Source organism: Mobula birostris, chromosome 9 (genome assembly GCF_030028105.1).
Source record: "Mobula birostris isolate sMobBir1 chromosome 9, sMobBir1.hap1, whole genome shotgun sequence".
Classification (NCBI taxonomy): Eukaryota; Metazoa; Chordata; class Chondrichthyes; order Myliobatiformes; family Myliobatidae; genus Mobula; species Mobula birostris.
The window spans coordinates 36,163,846-36,183,773 of record NC_092378.1 but is presented as its reverse complement, the minus strand read 5'-3'; the positions used below and the strand labels follow the sequence as shown (position 1 = coordinate 36,183,773).

General features: G+C 43.3%; 1 protein-coding gene across 3 annotated transcripts in view; it reads left to right on the top strand.

Moving 5' to 3' along the window:
* The window catches only part of bicd1a (bicaudal D homolog 1a), a 424,408-nt gene that overhangs the window by 150,421 nt on the left and 254,059 nt on the right, over positions 1-19,928 (top strand). For all 3 annotated transcript variants that reach the window (XM_072267812.1, XM_072267813.1, XM_072267814.1), the window contains exons 4-5: positions 626-1,063; positions 6,931-8,031. In XM_072267812.1, coding sequence (XP_072123913.1) covers positions 626-1,063; positions 6,931-8,031 — 1,539 coding nt within the window. The remainder of the gene's footprint in view (positions 1-625; positions 1,064-6,930; positions 8,032-19,928) is intronic.

Here is a 19,928-nt window from a genome sequence, read left to right as displayed (position 1 = left end):
TTACTACTTTCTATAACTGTTATGACCACTCAGCAAATGTATCAGGTATAGTTGGGATATGCTCTGTTAATTTAGTCGTACACTGACAATGGATTTGCTGGAAATGAGACTTTCTGAAAATCGATGCTTATTTGGAGTATCATCTTCTTGCACAATTTTTTGCTGAGACAAAAATCAGTATAGGAAGCTTCCAGCAAATTCATTGGTTCCACCACTGGTTCCTATGCCATTAACACAATAATAATCTGCATGGACGTCTAGCACATAAGGACTAAAGCTCCAGGAACCAACATCAGCACCTGCCTCTGGCGTACCAGACCAGTTTAACATGATCATCTAGCTGATGAGCTCACCAGTATTTTGACAGTTGGGTGCATGCTAACACCCCTGTTATACTGATGATCTTGGTATGGGAGCCAGCTTCGCCTCTGCCTGCTTGGTGACACTCCAGCTATTAGGCTTCATGCTTTGTGTGTTGTGGAAGCCTAAGTAGGTTCACCAACATCAATACTTCAGTGCCTCCTAAGTATTTAAAGTATAAGTTGCTCCTTAAGATCTGTGTGGATTAATGAATAAATCAGGTGACAATTGCAAAAGGCTAAATGTTTGTATTCTGTCCAATCAGGTAGAATATGAAGGGCTCAAACACGAGATTAAACGTCTGGAAGAGGAGACAGTGCTGCTCAATAGTCAGCTGGAAGATGCCATACGGTTAAAGGAAATTGCTGAACATCAGTTGGAGGAAGCACTGGAGACTTTAAAGAATGAACGTGAGCAGAAGAATAATTTACGCAAGGAGCTCTCGCAGTATATCAACATGAGCGACAGCATGTACAACAACCACATAAACATTGCTGTCGATGGACTAAAATTCTCTGAGGATGGTAATGAGCCCAATAACGATGATAAAGTAAATGGACACATACATGGCTCATTGGTAAAACTCAATGGCGATTACCGAACATCTACAACCAGAAAAACTGACAACCCAGCTCTGGTCTCTGATCTGTTCAGTGAGCTCAACATTTCAGAAATGCAAAAACTAAAGCAGCAACTTATACAGGTATTCACCGCTGTTCTTCTGCCCATTCTCATTCATTTTATCCTCCAACTACTTTTTCTTGAGTTCTCTGCTATTTTTCCCCCATCTTCCTTTCTAATCATTTTCCCCTTCACTCTTTTATCTTCTTTTCTACTATGCTAATTTCATCTCTCCTTCTCCACCTTTCAGAAGTCTCATATTAGTCTTCTGTAACCTGCCACAACTTTCTCAGCAGCTCTTGTTACAGTCAACAGCTCTTGTTCTGTAAGGAGCGCCAAACAAATCCTCTGCAAAGGAACTCCCTGTGCTGCCAACATAACCTTCTGTTGATTTGACAAATAAAAGCATTTGTTGATGTACTTAAGTTTTTGACCCAGTGACTGTTGAAATGAACAAAGATTTTATGTTGAATTTTCTCTACTAAATTATAAAGAAACTCCAATCTAGTAATCTGCTGTAAATCTGCAGAGTTTCATCCTGAGTTCTGCAGTCCCTCTACATGATGGCACATTAGAACATCATTGAGGCATTAAAAGTGAGAGTTTGCATACAAGATCTGTTTCATAGTTAACCTGGGCTCACCGTTTTCCACGGAACATAATCAAGAGGCAGGTAACAAACATCAGCCTTTTTGATTAGTACGGATTTGGGAAATTTCGATGTAACTTACAATCTGCAACTTAAGAACCTGTAAATGAGCAGAGAGTATAATTTTACAATTCACTTCCCCCTGCGATAGTCTAACAGCTACTTGATATGCCACAGTTTGCACCTACTGAGCAAAATCAATATAAATTTCAGTACATTGGTTTCTTATTTGTAGTGATCCAAAGTTCAGACTCAAGTTAGTGGACAGCAATAAATATTCATAAGAAACCAAAGTTTCCAGGATGGTACTCAGCACTGATTCTCTGTAGCATGATTATTATAATGGACAATGCAGAAGATACAGAGATGTTGTATTTGAATGTCACATTGCGGAACCAAGAGGGCTTTTATATTCATTCTTGTCTGACTTTGCCAATGATATATTGTCAGTCAAACCAATGATAAAACAGTTTGTTGCACCCAAGGTATTGACAGCTCATGCCACAAACTCATGACTACAAGTTTACCTTTCCCATTCTTCAGCAAAAGATAGCAGGAGCATGTGAAGTTACACCACATATTCTCAAAATCCTCAGCAACTTTCATTTCACTGGTTCTGATCACCTCATTTTCACCATGGATATCCTGCCCCTATATACTTCTATCCTACAAAAAGAAGGCCTTAAAGCTTTCCACTTCTTTCTCGACAACAGTCCCAACCAGTTCCCCTCTACCACAGCCCTACTCCCATCTGCTGGAACTGGTCCTCACACTCAACAATTTCTCTTCTAGCATCTCACACTTTCTGCCAACTCAAGGTGTAGCATGGGCATCCATATAGGCCCCAGCTCTGCCTACCTTTTTGTAGGCTACGTGGAACTGCCCATGTTCCAAGCCTTTCCTTGGAAATGCTCCTCAACCCTTTCTGCATGTTGACAACTCCATTGGTGCTGCTTCATGCAACCATGCTGAGCTCATGAATTTAATCAATTCTGCCTCCAACTTCCACCCTGTCCTTAATTTCCATTTCTGACACATCTCTCCCCTTTTTCAATCTCTCTCTCCATCCCTTGAGACAAACTGCCTACCAATATCTTTTATAAATCTACTGACTCTCACAGGTATCTTGACCATACCTCTTCCCACCCTGTGCCCTGCAAAAATGCCACCATTAGTTCTGCCCTCACCTGCATCTCCTCCATTTCCACCCTCACCCCATCTTCCCACTGCCTTAACACTTTGTCATGCACGTTCATTCCATCCACAAATAGCGAGATTTCCCGGTGGCCAGTCATCTTAATTCCAACTCCCATTCCCATTCCAGCATGTCGGCCCATGGCCTTTACTACTGCCATGATGAGGCGGCTCTCAGGTTCGAGGAGCAATGCCTCATATTCCATCTCGGTAGCCTTCAACCTGATGGCATGAACATCCATTTCTCTAACTCCTGGTAATTTTTCCCTCTCCTCCTTCCCTCTACATCATTTCATCCCCCTGGCTTCCCTTTTTCCTTTTCTTTTTCCCTCACCTGCCTATCACTTCCATCTGGTGCCCCTCCTCCTTCCCTTTCTCCCGTGGTTTCCTCTCCTCTCCTATCAGATTCCTCCTTCTCCAACACTTTACCTTCTCCACCTATTAACTCCCTGATTCATATGTCATCCTCATCCCCACTCTCCTGGTTTCACCTATCACCTTCAATCTTGTACTCCCTTCCTTCCACCTGCCTTCTAACTCTGATTCTTCCTCCTTCCTTTCCAGGCCTGATGAAGGGTCTTGGCCTAACATATCTACTGTTTATTCATTTCCACAGATGCTGCCTGACTTGCTGAGCTCCTCCAGCATGTGTGTGTTATGATGGAGATTCAGCTTCCGCAGCATCCCAGACAGTTCATTATATATAAAGACCCCTGTAACCAGTAGCCTATTTAAGCATAGTTGTAAAAGCTGGAAAGAGACCACTCGTTGGTATAAGTACTGCAAAGTGCTGCTCTGGAATTTGGAGAACTCTCCTCAAAGGCAATTTATTCTCAGAGGATACCATACGTTTTTTCAGGTATATAAACAATAAAAGACAAGTGAGAGTGGATATTGGTCCACTGGAAAATGCTGCTGGAGAGATAGTCATGGGGGACAAAGAAATGCGGACAAGCTTAGTAAGTATTGTCCATCAGCCTTCACTGTGAAAAACACCAGCAGTATGCCAGAAATATGAGTATCAATAGGCAGATGTGAGTGCCGCTGCTATAACTAAGGAGAAGATTCTCAGAAAGCTAAAATGTCTGAAGGTAGTTAAGTCACCTGGAGAGATGGACTACATCCCAGGGTTCAGAAAGAGGTAGCTGAAGAGATTGTGGGAATTTCAAGAATCACTAGATTCTGGAATGGTTCTGGAGGAATGGAAAACTGCAAATTTCACTCCACTCTTTAAGAAGGGAGGGAGGTAGAAGAAAGGAAATTATAGGTCAGTTTGTCTGACTTCAGTGTTTGGCAAGATGTTTGAGACCATTATTAAGGATGAGGTTTGGGGGTACTTGGAGGTGCACAATAAAGTAGGCCAAAGTCATCATGGTTTCCTTAAGGGGAAATCTTGCCTGACAGATCTGTTGGAATTCTTTGAGGAAATAACAAGCAGGATAGACAAAAGAGAGTCCTTGGAAGTTGCTTATTTAGATTTTCAGAAGGTCTTGGCAAGGTGTCACACTTGAGGCTGCTAAACAAGTTAAGAGCACATGGTATTATTGGAAAAATACCAGAATGGATAGAAGATTGGCTGACAGGCAGGAGGAAAAAGTGGGAAAGAAGGGAGTCTATTCTGGTTGGCTGTTGGTGACAAGTGGTGTTCTGCAGTGATCAGTATTGGGATTGCTTCTTTTCACGTTATGGGTCAGTGATTTAGATGACTGAACTGATGGCTTTGTGGCCAAGTTTGCAGACAATACAAATTTAGGTGGAGGGGCAGGTAGTGTTGAGGAGGCAGGGAGTCTGCAGAAGGACTTAGATTGGCTGAATGGGCAAGGAAGTGGCAGATAGAATATAGTGTAGGGAAGTGTATGGTCATGCACTTTGGCAGAAGGAATAAAGGTGTAGACTATTTTCTAAGCAGTGCAAAGTGACTTGGGAGCCCTCGTGCAGGAAGCCTGAAAAGTCAACTTGCAGGTTGAGTTGGTGATAAGGAAGGCAAATACAATATTAGCATTAATTTCAAGAAGACTAGAAGACAAGGGTGTAATGCTGAGCCTTTATAAGGCATTGGTCAGACTGCGAAATACTGTGATTGGAATACTGTGAGCAGTTTTGGGCCTCTCATCTAAGAAAAGATGTGCTGGCAGTGGAGAGGGTCTGGATGATGTTCATGAGAATGGTTACAGGAATGAAAGGTTTACATATGAGGAGCGTTTGACGGCTCTGGGCCTGTACTCACTGGTGTTTAGAAGAATGAGAAGGGATCTCACTGAAACCTGTCACATATTGAAAGGCCAGGACAGAGTAGATATAGAGAGGATGTTCTGTATAGTAGCTGAGCATGGGCACAGCCTCAGAATTGAGGGACATCCATTTAGAACAGAGATCAGGAAAAATTTCTTTCGCTGGGAACTGGTGAATCTGTGGAATTCATTGCCACAGACAGCTATGCAGGCCAAGTCATTGGGTATATTTAAGGCAGAGGTTGATAGGTTCTTGATTAATCAAGGTGTCAAAGGTTATGGGGGGGTGAAGAATGGGGTTGAGAGGGATAATAAATGTGATATGCTGGAGCAGACTCAATGGGCCAAATGGCCTAATTCTGGTCCTGTCTTATGGTTTTAGGAATCCTGGTAGAATTCGGGTGAAAGTGTTCAGGAAATGAAATAGTAAAAACTCCATTTCACTAACGATAAATAACACTGCTATCAATGGCACCACATGAAAAAGATAGTTATAAGGTATGAACAAAACAAAGGGAGAAAAGATACTTAAATAATTATAAATTTAATTTATATAGCATCTTTAACACCCTAAGTGCTTCATAGCAGTATTATCAAGCAAAACAAAAAGACAGTGAGTTGCATCAGGATGTATTAGGCAAGATGATCAAAGGCTTGATCAGGGTTATAATCATCTTAAAGAATTAAAGATTACTAATGTGTTCAGTGAGGGAATTCCAGAGTTCAGCACCATTACAGCTCAAGGCATAGCAAACCATTTCATATTTGCTAGGGAACGTGACGAAGTCTGTGTCTACTGAATGAAGTTTCTGACAGGTTCTGAAGATATGCTTCAACCATCATCTTATTTACTTGGAGGAAGTTTCTGGTCATCCAGTGAAGATCACTAACTATCCAACAACTTGGTGTCAATGAGATCAAAATAGATTTGCGAAGCAGTAAATTCCAGTGCTAACAGCATGCATGAAGAAACTGAGCTTGCCTTTCCAGTTGATTTTGCCCAGAGGCAGCACGTGGGAGAGAAAGAGAATGAGGCCAAACACAAGGAATTCTGCAGATGCTGGAAACTCAAGCAACACACATCAAAGTTGCTGGTGAAATGCAGCAGGCCAGGCAGCATCTCTAGGAAGAGGTACAGTTGACATTTTGGGCCGAGACCCTTCGTCAGGACTAACTGAAGGAAGAGCTAGTAAGAGATTTCTTACTAGCTCTTCCTTCAGTTAGTCCTGATGAAGGGTCTCGGCCCGAAATGTCGACTGTATCTCTTCCTAGGAATGAGGCCAAAGACAGATCTTTGGGGGTGAAGGGGAGCATCAAAGATAACGGGTAGGAATTGAAGCCATTGCTGGTTCCTTTGTGAGTAAGACCAAATGGATATTGGAACCACCCATTTGATGGAGAATCACTGGAGGGGAGCACAGTCAACTGTGTCAAAGACCACAGAGAAGTCAAGAAAGGCAAGCAGCAAAAGATCACCTTGGATACAATCCTTTGAATGATATTGAACAGTTTTACTTCACTTCTGTGATTTCACCGAGATAGATTGATTTAAATAAGGAAGGAGGGTTAGATATGTGGGGAGAGGGGGTTCACTTTTTCTTTGTGGAAAAAGATGCACAGTGCAGAGAAAGTTCACAAATGAGTCAATTGTGATGGTTTTTCCATACATTCTTCCTCCCTTTCACCAAAACAGGCAGCCAGTTGGCCCTCACTTAAATGCTTAAATGCATTAAAATCAAAAATCAACTTGTCTCATTACCTACTTTTCCTGTTGCCTAACCATTTTGTGAAGTAGTAGACACCTGAACTGGAGATGCCTGTGTTTGGAAGTGTGTGCCATGTTATAACTTCTCCAAATGGCTTATGTTAATGCAGGTGGAGCGGGAAAAAGCCATACTCCTGGTCAATCTTCAGGAATCTCAGACACAACTGGAGCACACCAAGGGTGCACTGACAGAGCAGCATGAACGAGTCCACAGTCTGACGGAGCACGTGAATGCCATGAGGAGGCTCCAGGTCAACAAGGACTTAAAGACTGACCTGGAAAATGAGAAAGGGCGCGAGTCTGGGGAAGAAACTCATGACTATGAAGTGGACATTAATGGACTGGAAATTCTGGAGTGCAAGTACAAAGTTGCAATCACGGAGGTAATAGACCTCAAAGCAGAACTTAAAAGTTTGAAGGAAAAATACAACAAGTGTGTGGAGACATACACCGAAGAAAAGACCAAATACGAAAACCGCATGCAAGAGTTGGACAAGCAAGTGAGCTGTCTGGAGAAGATGAACAAGGAATACGACGACAAGATCATACACTTTGAAACAGAAATCAAGTCGTTGACAGTCATGGCAAACGAGGGACATAACACACTCAACGCAGCGCAGGATGAGCTGGTGACCTTCAGCGAGGAGCTAGCACAGCTTTACCACCACGTCTGCTTGTGCAATAATGAGACCCCGAACAGGGTGATGCTGGACTACTACCGGCAGAGCAGGGTGACCCGCAGCGGGAGCCTGAAGGGACCAGACGACCCTCGGGCTATCTTGTCTCCACGGCTCGCCCGCAGAGGCCTAGCTTCGCCGGTTGACTCCAGAAACTCACCAGAACATTCACCGAAGGAGTCCGGGAAAGACAATACACAGCAGAGCCCAACCAAGCCGGTGAGCACCGTGGGCTCACCAGCAGTAACGGCGCCTCCCTCCTCGCCCGTCTCCGACCCGAGCGACATCAGGAAAGAGCCCATGAACATCTACAACCTGAATGCCATCATATGGGACCAGATAAAGCATCTGCAGAAGGCAGTGGACCGGTCCCTGCAGCTGTCCCGGCAGCGGGCAGCCGCCCGGGAGCTGGCCCCCATGATTGACAAGGACAAAGAAGTTCTGATGGAGGAGATCCTGAAGCTGAAGTCGCTGCTGAGCACCAAACGCGAGCAGATAGCGACCTTACGGACAGTCCTGAAGGCAAACAAGCAGGTAACTGGGATTGACTGCGCTTGCTTGGTTGTGTATGTGTGTGTGGTTTTGTGACGTATCTGTGAATGACCATTGGAGACTGTGCTGCAAACCTAATAGGATGACAGAACAATGCAAGAATCAGTGAGTGTGATCTCAGTGCCGAGAACCTCCCTTGGTCTGTTGGGGCAGTGCGGGTAGATGCCAACTGCACGAGTCGGGAAAATCTTGTGAGAGTAAAAAGATAACATTTAATTCATAGATCTTTCATCTCCAGTAACTGGTAGATGGATTAGGACATAGGACAGTACAGAGAGAACCAGGTCCTTTGGCCCATGATGTCTGTGATAAACATGCCAGTTTCAACCAATCCCAACTGTCTGGACACGTTCAATATCCCTCCATCCCCTGCCTGTCCATGTGCCTGCCTAAATGTTGTTTAAATATTATTATCATTACCTGTTTCCAACTCTTCCTCCGGCAGTGCATTCCAGGCAACTGTGTGAAACAAACGTCATAGATCTTTAAACTTTTCCCCCCTCGCCTTAAAGCTATGTCCTCTAGAATTGACAACTGGGGTGAAGATTAATGGAGGAGGGTGGTAAAAACTGCACCCGATGTGTTAGAGGGAATCTGGAAATCTCTGCCTGGAAGAACGATAGAGGCAGAAGCCCTTATCACACTTATTCCATGACTAAAGGCCAAGTGCTGAGAATTGCGAGAAGGGGCTGGAGAGCTTATTGTTAACGACTATAGATATGACTGATGGAATGGCTTCTCTCATTTTCAAGTCCTGTCGTTCTGTAGTTTCTAAGCTGAAATTACCTGTCTGGGAACTATATTCATTGTTGTAATGGGGTCTAATCATGTGCCGTAGGGAAATGGCTAGAAAGCTAAAGTTGAAAGCCAGAGGAACATGGTGTGGCTCACTGACCTGTTCTAGGCCCCTATTTTTTTTAAACTACATATAGCTAATCTTTTTGAAACTGAATTACATAAATTAGGTTTGATGGCAATGCTAAGGTAGGAAGCAGATTGTGGAAGTTAGTAAAGGAAGTTATACAAAGACATATATATAGGCATCCGTCGGTCTCATGAGACCATGGATTTGGGCCTTGCAAGGTTTCCAAGGCGCAGGCCTGGGCAAGGTTGTATGGAAGACCAACAGTTGCCCATGCTGTAAGTCTCCCCTCTCCACGCCACTGATGTTGTCCAAGAGATGGGCATTAGGACCCATACAACTTGGCACTGGTGTTGTTGCAGAGCAATGTGTGGTTAAGTGCTTTGCTCAAGGACACACACGCTGCTTCAGTCAAGACTTGAACTAGCGACCTTCAAATCACTGGACAAATGCCTTAACCACTTGGCCACGTGCCAACAGGGACATAGATGAAGTCAATACAACTATTGCAGATATTGTTTGATGTAACTACATGTAAAGCAGGAAGTTTATTTGTATTTATATTTCTACCAAGGCCAACGTTTGCTATCCATTTCTAAATGCCACATCCCATTAGTCCCTGTGAAGGTCAGCTCATGGTGCTCTAGGGTCTGACGTTCTAGTGTGATGAAGAATGCCTTTATTAAAGTCAAGAAGCTCTGTATGACTAAAGGGAAATTTTCAGGTGGCGGTGAACCCATAGTTCTGTTGGCCTTCACCTTCTAGATCATGGGCTTGAGAAGTGGTGTCAAAGAATCCTTGGTAAGATGTCACAGTTTATTTTGTACAATGTGTGTATCTTAGATGGGCGCACAGTGGGGAAGCAGCCTGTGGCAGAGGGATTGAATGGTAAATGAAACTGTAATAAAGTGTCTAAGTGTAATAAAGTTTAAAAGGAAATTAAGAAGTGTTTTGCAAACAGAAAAAAATTGATAGAGGTAGCTAATTGGCCACATCACCACGTGTAGAATTATGGAGAGAAACTGCTTCTGAACTCATGGATATATCTCCGCCCATATTCCGTGGCCTGGAATTTACTGAAAAATGCCAGAAATTCCATCAAGTCGCAACAGGTTGAGTGATTTGCTAACTGTTGCCTAATGTTAGACTCCTTGCGGTGTGCAGTAACAGAGAGTGAACCTGCCTTAATTTGCCCGCACTTCCACTAGTAAACCTACTGAACAAATCCCTGCCATTTGAATATCATTCATTTTAATGGAGAGAACAGATGTGCTGGACAAGAATAAACACAAGGCAATTTATTTGTTACTTAATTGAGTTTGTTTAGAAGTGTTTGCTCTTAAATGATTAATTTTTATTTTAGTAAACATAGAAAACCTATAGCACCATACAGGCTCTTTGGCCCACAAAGCTGTGCCAAACATGCTGTTACCTTAGAAATTACCTAGGGTTACCCATTGCCCTTTATTTTTCTGAGCTCCATGTCCAGGAGTCTCTTAAAAGACACTATCGTATCTGCCTCCATCACTGCCACCAGCAGTCCATTCCACGCACTCACCACTCTGCGTAAAAAACTTACCCCTGGCATCTCCTTTGTACCTACTTCCACACACCTTAAAACAGTGCCCTCTTGTGCTAGCCATTTCAGCCCTGGGAAAAAGCCTCTGACTATCCACACGATCAATGCCTCTCATCATCTTATACACCTCTATCAGGACATCTCTCATCCTCTGTCGCTCCAAGGAGAAAAGGCCGAGTTCACTCAACCTATTCTCATAAGGCATGCTCCCCAATTAAGGCAACATCCTTGTAAATTTCCTTTGCACCCTTTCTATGGTTTCCACATCCTTCCTGTAGTGAGGGACCAGAACTGAGCACAGTACTCCAAGTGGAGTCTGACCAGGGTCCTATATAGCTGCAACATTACCTCTTGGCTACTAAACTCAATCCCACAACTGATGAAGGCCAAAGCACCATATGCTTTCTTAGCCACAGAGTCAACCTGCGTAGCAGCTTTGAGTGTCCTATGGACTCAGACCCCAAGATCCCTCTGATCCTCCACACTGCCAAGAGTCTTGCCATTAATGCTATATTCTGCCATCATATTTGAGCTACCAAAATGAACCACCTCACACTTATCTGGGATGAACTCCATCTGCCACTTCCCAGCCCAGTTTTGCATCCTATCAATGTCCCATTGTAACCTCTGACAGCCCTCCACACTATCCACAACACCCCCAACCTTTGTGTCATCAGCAAATTTACTAACCCATCCCTCCACTTCTTCATCCAGATCATTTATAAAAATCATGAAGAGTAGGAGTCCCAGAACAGATCCCTGAGGCACACCACTGGTCACTGACCTTCATGCAGAATATGACCCGTCTACAACCACTCTTTTCCTTCTGTGGGCAAGTCAGTTCTGGATCCACAAAGAAATGTCCCCTTGGATCCCATGCCTCCTTACTTTCTCAATAAGCCTTGCATGGGGTAGCTTATCAAATGTCTTGCTGAAATCCATATACACTACATCTACTGCTCTACCTTCATCAATGTGTTTACTCACATCCTCAAAAAATTCAATCAGGCTTGTAAGGCATGATCTGCCTTTCACAAAGCTATGCTGACTATTCCTAATCATATTATGCCTCTCCAAATGTTCATAAATCCTGCCTCTCAGAATTTTCTCCATCAATTTACCAACCACTAAAGTAAGACTCACTGGTCTATACTTTCTTGGGCTATCTCTACTCCCTTTCTTGCATAATGTAACAACATCCTCAACCCTCCAGTCCTCCGGAACCTCTCTCGTCCCCATTGATGATACAAAGATCATCGCCAGAGGCTCAGCAATCTCCTCCCTCGCCTCTGACAGTAGCCTGGGGTGACAGTAGCCAGGTCCCGGTGACTTATCCAACTTGATGCTTTCCAAAAGCTCCAGCACGTCCTCTTTCTTAGTATCTACATTCTCAAGCTTTTCAGTCTGCTGTAAGTCATCCCTCCAATTGCCAAGATCCTTTTCTTTAGTGAATACTGAAGCAAAGTACACATTAAGTACCTTTGCTATCTCCTCCACTTCCATACACACTTTTCCACTGTCACACTTGATTGGCCCTCTTCTCTTACATCTTATCCTCTTGCTCTTCACAAACTTGCAGAATGCCTTGGGGTTTTCCTTAATCCTGTCTGCCGAGGCCTTCTCATGGCCCCTTCTGGCTTTCCTAAATTTATCTCTTAAGCACCTTCCTGCTAGCCTTATAATATTCTAGATCTCTATCATTATCTATCATTATTTAGTTTTTTGACCCTTCTATAAGCTCTTCTATTCTTCTTGACTAGATTTACACACAGCCTTTGCACACCATGGTTCCTGTACCCTACCATCCTTTCCCTGTCTCATTGGAACGTACCTATGCAGAACTCCACGCAAATATCCCCTGAATATTTGCCACATTTCTTCTGCACATTTCCCTGAGAACATGTGTTCTCAATTTATGCTTCCATATTCCTGCCTGATAGCCTCATATTTCCCCTTACTCCAATTAAATGCTTTCCTAACTTATCTGTTCTTATCCTCTCCAATGTTATGGTAAAGGAGATAGCATTGTGGTCACTATCTCCAAAATGCTCTCCCACTGAGAGAACTGATACCTGACCAGGTTCACTTCCCAATACCAAATCAAGTACAGCCTCTCCTCTTGTAGGCTTATCTACATATTGTGTCAAGAAACCTTCCTGAACACACCTAATAAACTCCACCCCATCTAAACCCCTCACTCTAGGGACATGCCAGTCGATACTTGGTAAATTAAAATCTTTCACCACGACAACCCTGTTGTTATTACAACTTTCCAGAATCTGTCTCCCTATCTGCTCCTTGGTATCCCTGTTACTATTGGGTGGTCTATAAAAAACACCCAGTAGAGTTATTGACCCCTTCCCATTCCTAACTTCCACCCACAGAGACTCCGTAGACAATTCCTCCATGTCTTCCTCCTTTTCCGCAGCCATGACACTATCTCTGATTAATTACTTTAAAAAAAATGTTTAATTTTAATAAATTTCTATTACTCCTGAATGTCAAGGACACTATGGACAGCTAACAAAGCCTGAACCCTGGCTTAATCAGCTGCCATAGTCTTTTCAGTACCTCCCCAGCTCCTCAGCCCTGTTATAGCTTTACATAATGCAGAACTTCCACGTTTTTGAATCAGGATAGCACTGGACACCATTAGATTAGATTAGATTAGATTATGAGGACACTCAGTCCTCGTTCATTGTCATTTAGAAATGCATGCATTAAAAAATGATACAATGTTCCTCCAGAATGATATCACAAGAAACACAGGACAAACCAAGACTAAAGCTGACAAAACCACATAATTATAACATACAGTTACAACAGTGCAGAGCAATACCGTAATTTGATAAAGAGCAGACCATGGGCACGGTAAAAAATAGTCTCGAAGTCCCGATAGCCCCATCATCTCACACAAACGGTAGAAGGGAGAAACTCTCCCTGCCATGAACCTCCAAGCGCCGCAAGCTTGCCGATGCAGCACCATTGGAAGCACCCGACCGCAGCGGACTCTGAGTCCGAAAACTTCAAGCCTCCGACCAGCCCTTTGGCACAGCCTCTCCGAGCACCATCCTTTGCCGAGTGCTTCGACCCCGCCCCGGCCACCGAACAACAAGCAAAGCTGAGGACTCGGGGCCTTCCCCTCCGGAGATTCTGGATCACACAGTAGCAGCAGCAGCGAAGCAGGCATTTCAGAAGTTTCACCAGATGTTCCTCCGTGCTCTCACGTCTGTCTCCATCAAATCAGGATTGTGCACGACACCCTACTTGACCAATAACAGACATCACCACTGGAGTGGCTGCTGCAAGCTGCGTCGCGCCGCCATCTTCTCCTCTCCTCTCCATTAGATGGAGACAAATTAAGTACTTGCTTGGTATGTGTGTCTGCAGCAAGTGTGGGTGGCTCACTGCTTGCATCAGGCTCAGCATGAAGCTGTAATCACAACATGAGGTCAGGTCTGTGGATAACAAAAAGAGGAAATATTGCAATAGCACCGAAAGACCTGGTCTGACCTCGCTTACTCCATGTTCCTTGTTTATTTTTAAGGGAAAAGGGTAGTGTGGACTTGGAAGAAGCATTTAAGAAGATGATTTGTGGTGAAGGAGCAAGTGTGAACTTACCCAGTTCTGTGCTGTGCAAACAATCAGATTTAATGCTGGATTATATATTCCCAGAGGGAAAATTTATAGTGATAATTCAAATGATGGTCAACGTATTTCAGGGACTGTATTTCAGGGCAATAGATAAGAAGTGTGGCACAGCACACTGAGCAGTTGGTTTTGATCCAATTTATATTTCATTCGAGGGTATACTACCAAAATTGCAGAGGGAACTGGATAAGTTTAGAACAGTGTCAGATATAGAGGGAGAGAGGTTCACGGTTTGGGGGAGGAGAGATAACCTGTATAATGGTCAAGGCCATTAATGGATGGGTCAGAGCTGGAACTGGGAGAGTGGTCAGGCCCGGTGTTTGGCAGAGCGATCGGGATGAAGTTTGGTAGGGGTTGGACAAAGAATGATGGATGTTAGTAGACGGTTTTGGGGAGTGGGGCTTTGGTCTCTACAGTTTAGAAGAAACTTTCAAAACTTGTTGAAAGGCTTGACAATCTAGATGCAGGGAGGGTGTCAAAGAGGCCAGGAGAAATATTGAAAATAAAGGGCAGGCAGTTGAGGAAATGAGATGAGGAGAATTCATTCGGAAGGTGGAATTCCCTGTCCTGAAGGTTGTGGAGGCTCAGTCACCAATTCATTCAGAACCATGATTGACAGATTTCTGAATATTAAGGAGAGAGTGCTGGAGAGTGGCATTAATGTAGAAAAATTAGCTGTGCTCTGGATAAGTGGTGCAGCAGAAGGTTAGCATGGCCCAATTCTATTCCTTTTTCTTGTTCTTGTTTTCTTAAATGTCTCTTTGAGGGTATGATCAATAGGAGCAAATTAGCTTTTACCGCTACCTTGGTTTATGTTCACCTGGGGATTTCTTTGCATATCTGGTTTCTTTTGGGTTTCATGACTGCAGCTGTTTACATCAAACTGCACCGTCAAGTATTAGCTGAAGAAGCTGTCAGTGCAGCTCTGCATCGTCAATCCAACTGCTTTTTATCTGCTTTCTATTGAAGAGCAAAGATAGGGAAATTTCTTTTCCTAGTAATCTACATGACTCACAGCATGCTGGAGGAACTCAGCAGGTCAGGCAGCATCAGTGGAAACGATGAGTCGGCATTTCGGGCCGGAACCCTTCGTCAGGTCTGAAGAAATAAGGAGGGGGAAGCATTTGAAGAATGCTTGTAGTTTCAGTTGAAAAACCAGTAATTTGAAAGACAAAGGGGTGGGGGAGGGGAAGCAGGGACGTCATAGGCAGGAAAACAATGGGTAGTAGAAGAAGGAGGCGGAACCGTGAGGGAGGTGATAGGCAGCTGGGGAAGGGGGCAGAGTGAAATAGGGATAGAGGAAGTATGAACATAGAATTCTCCGACTTCCGGTAATTCCATCCCCCTCCCTTCCTCCCTCCCTAATATATATCGTATATATGATGAAGGGTTCCGGTCTGAAACGTCCACTCATCGTTTCCACTGATGCTGCCTGACCTGCTGAGTTCCTCCAGCGTGCTGTGAGTGTTGCTGTGATCCCAGCATCTGCTGATTATTTTGTATCTACAATGACTATTGTCTATGCTTTACACAATCTAGACATAGAAATAATTGTTGAATGGAATCACTGGGATAGAAGCTTGCCTTGGTCAATAAGCATCAGATAGATTGTTAATTTTCTTTTACGAAAGATAGGCTGCTTGAGGTATCACCTAAGAAAAAGACAAAGAGGCATAGTTGAGTCATTAGCATGGGACGTAGTGCCAAAATATTGATGTACTGTTGTTGGAAAGTTCTTTACCAGCTTACAGAAATCTGCATATTCTCAAAATATTACATTTTATCATGAAGTCACTCAAAATATATTTTGACAACACCATAAAATTAAGCAATTTTTTCAGCTGCCTTACTTTGCCAACTTTTAAGAGACCAGCTTACCTAGGTGGACCTGGCCTAACCTGTTCCCATGACCGATCCACAAATTTCATTGAACTTCGTTTACTCTCAAGCTACTTATTGGAATGCATTCACTCCCTGATCTGAAATGAGCTGTCCTTAAGTAGATAACTTTGTAATCAGGACTGTAAAACAAAATAGAGACAACATGAGAAACTAAACGCTGTTTCTCATGCTCTGTTTTACTGAAATTGAACTTGCATAGTTTGATGGAAGGAGGCAGCGGCATTGCAGGTGTGAAAGAGGCATAACCTTCAATAGGAGTTGTGCCTCATTTGGACTGGTCACCAGAGAGTTAGTGCTTTCTGTTACCTATAAGACTATGCTTACTGTAGTTTCTGAGATCCAATACTGTACTATTCACAAGGAACAATAAATTGCCAAGGTGCATCACGCTGCAGATTCCAGTTTGGCAATTTGACAAATTCATCCAAGTGCTTACTTGTTGGAAAATTAACAGACCACCACTCAAAAGCCACAATGGCAAAAATATAACCAGTGTTTGCTATTGATTTTTAAATAGCCTTGCTTCCTTTACTATCCATTTTAAATGTTATCTCACTGCACTTGTATTTCTCAAAATGGTGCCACGATTGCTGTTTATTTATAAAATTAGAGAATCAATACCTTAATCTAGCCAGTATTCTTCCATTTCTGGGAAAAATTGATGGGGCGTGTTATGAGGGATTCGTTGTGTATGACCAGCAGAAAAGTTTTCGAGGTGTAAAGGAGATTTAAATGAATCACAATCAGATTCAGGTTTAGTATCACCGGCATATCTCATGAAATTTGATAACTTTGCAGTGGCAGTACAATGAAATACATGATAAATATAGGAAATAAACTGAATTACTGTAAATGTATATTAAATAGTAGTGCAAAAACAGAAATTTAAAAAAAACACAGTGAGGTAGTGCTCCATGGATTCAATGTCCATTTAGAAATTGGATGGCAGAAGGAAAGAAGCTGTTCCTGAATCGCTGAGTATGTGCCTTCGGGCTTCTGTACCTCCTCCCTGATGGTAACAATGAGAAGAGGGCATGCCCTGGGTGGTGGGAGTCCTTGATGATGGACGCTGCTTTTCTGAGGCACGACTCCTTGAAGATCTGCATCCTGCAGATGCTGGAATCTGTAGCTAAAAACATGATTTTCCAGAAGTTAAGACTTGTGCTATTACTCGTTCTGTTATTTGTTCTAATATTTTCTGTGTTCAAACATTGCTAATACATTGTTGTTGTGAGTCAGTAATTTCATGAAATGATTACAAGGTCGGTCTGGAAGAATTATTTCTCTCGAAGAGTAGAGGGTCGAACGTTAGGAGAAACTGAACCAAGTTAACCCTGGTTGATTTAGGCCTTGGCCTTGGTAGGCGGACAAACACAAATAAATAGAGAAGAAAATAATTTAACGAAATGCAGAAAAATGGAAAGCAGTGTTGGGGGAATTGGTACCGGGCAAGATGCAATGCACTTGAGCAGAGATAGCACAGATATGGTAGGCTGAATGGCCCCAACTTAAAAGTTGGGGTTCCCAACTTTTTTTTATGCCATGGACCCCTGCCACCAACCTAGGGGTCCGTGGCTGGGAACCCCTGCCCCCTATACAGTAAGCTTTATGAGATTTTTTTGAAACAGCATTTCATCACTGGCATTCTAGTAGTAATTTTCTAATTACAAAACCGATGAGTGATATTAGCTGAAAGATGGTGAGGCTTTTCAAATTACAGCAGCTCCCCACCGAGCTTTGCCACGGACCTGTGGGCTGCTCTGCATCTTCTGTGGCGAGGCTGTGGCTGGGCCTTCTGCTTAGCAGCGCACGGGCTGCAGGATTTTGGCACTACTCGTTGGCCCCTCGTGGAGTCTAACACAACTTTTGCAGATGTTCCCAGGTGTCAGGCTGGGCGATCTGCCCACTGAACCAGTGCCAGGTTAACCTGATAGAAATACAAGTCCACTGAACGCAGGGGAGTAATTGCCAGCAGGAGAAATGTAAGGGAAAGTTCATCTTTTATTGCCTTCATTAATTTTAACTATTTTAAATGTTTTAGGTGTGTGCATTTTAACCCTTTGGTTAAGTAATTTTATTAATGCTATTTCAAATTTCTGACAGGTCAGGAGAGACTGGGCTACTCTGTGCTGAGAACAAGACCTCAGTGGAAGACTCTGTCCTGGACCATGCTGTAAGAACCAATATGGTCCAGGACGTGCAAGGGGTTGCAGAATCTCTACCCGGGGGTCACATCTTGGGCTGCCAGTTTGGAACTAATAAGAATCCAATTTCCATTTCATTTCTGATTCATGTTGCTGGGTGAATATTGATAGCTGATAGCACTTGGCAAGAAGATGCAAACAGGGATGGAAGAGGCAATCAATAAAATAATTTGCTTCTCATAAAGGTACAAACATGTGAATCAGGAGCAGGACCAGAGCCCTCAGCCTAATAGCTGATCTGATTGTAACCCAGGCTCCGTATTCACCTGCTAACCTTTCACCCCCTTTAACTGAAGTGTCGCGGGAGATTGAAGCATTGAGACAGCAGGTGTCAAGAGAAGGCCCTTGAGTTAGAGGAATTTGAACAGGAAACGCTGCAGATTGTAATGATGAAATGCCGAGCTATTGGTCTCCCTCTCATCTGTTGCAGGAGTGATATCTCTCTCTCACTAGTGAGAGAGAGAGCTTGTTTGAGATGTTGAAGTGTGGGATGGACAGCAGTTTTTGAGGGACTCTAGTTCATGGTCTGTTGGGGGGCTCTGCTAGTGCTTGCGTGGTGGGGGCTGGGGTTGATTCTTTTTCTGGAGCAAGTGGGGGAGGGTTGATGCTTTTGCTACTGTTGTGCATGGGAGAGGGAGGGGAGAGGTGCTTTGGGGTTCTAAAGTTTTCTGTCATTCATTCTTTGGGATTTTTCTGTTTTGTGGATGCCTGTGAAGAGTAAGCATTTCAAGTTGTATTCTGTATACATTCTCTGATATTGAATTGAACTATTGAACTGAGCCACTTCTGGATGCAGCAGGGATTGGTTTCAATTATAGTTCTCGTATACTGGAATGGCCTCATTGTGAAGACAGACTGACAGGGCAAGAGCTAACTGTGCTTAAGGAGAAAAGTGAACCAATGTGTCACTCCGTTTTGGAAATTCTGCTCAATTTATGAAAAACCAATTCTGTTTGTGGAAACCAAAAAAGCACAAGAAAATTCGTGCCTTTCATAAGCGCTGTATAAAAGCATGATTGGTAAAGCCAGATGGAGGTTGTGCTGTGGCTGACAAGATCTATGTTCAAATTCCAAACAGTCTATTTGGATTCACCTCAGGAATGTCCAAGTTTGCTGGAAGGGTCTGTTATACAGATTCCAGAGTGCACAGATCAGGAACATATACATGAGGATAATTCACACTATTCTCTGAAACAGTGATTTACCAGGTCACAATCCATGAAAACCACCACCAGCACTAATCTGCCCCTGATCCCATCACCGTTCAATTATTGCTCTCTCGCAGATTTCTTCTCTCCTCACAATCACCACTTATCAGCTAGTCTCTGGCTTACACTCCAAATAGCTGGGTCTGCTGGTCCCACTTCTGCCACAGCACCCTATAAATTGGACCTGAATTTCAAACTATTAGAAAGAAATGAGCTGGAGAGGTTGCTGTGCATTGGGCCTAGAACTTGGATACACTGGGTTTGTGTTGATATTGCATCTTTTACAGACATTTCCATTAAGTCGTCTTTGCAATTGAAGAAGAAAGCAGAAATAGAAACTATGTGGAAAGATTTCAAATTTTTCGAGAAGGTTAAGTTTCAGGTTATTTATACTTTTCCTACCCTTGCTCATTATTAAAGAGATAAATTGTTCTTTGGTGATGTTTATAGGTAACTAGGAAAATCACTGTACA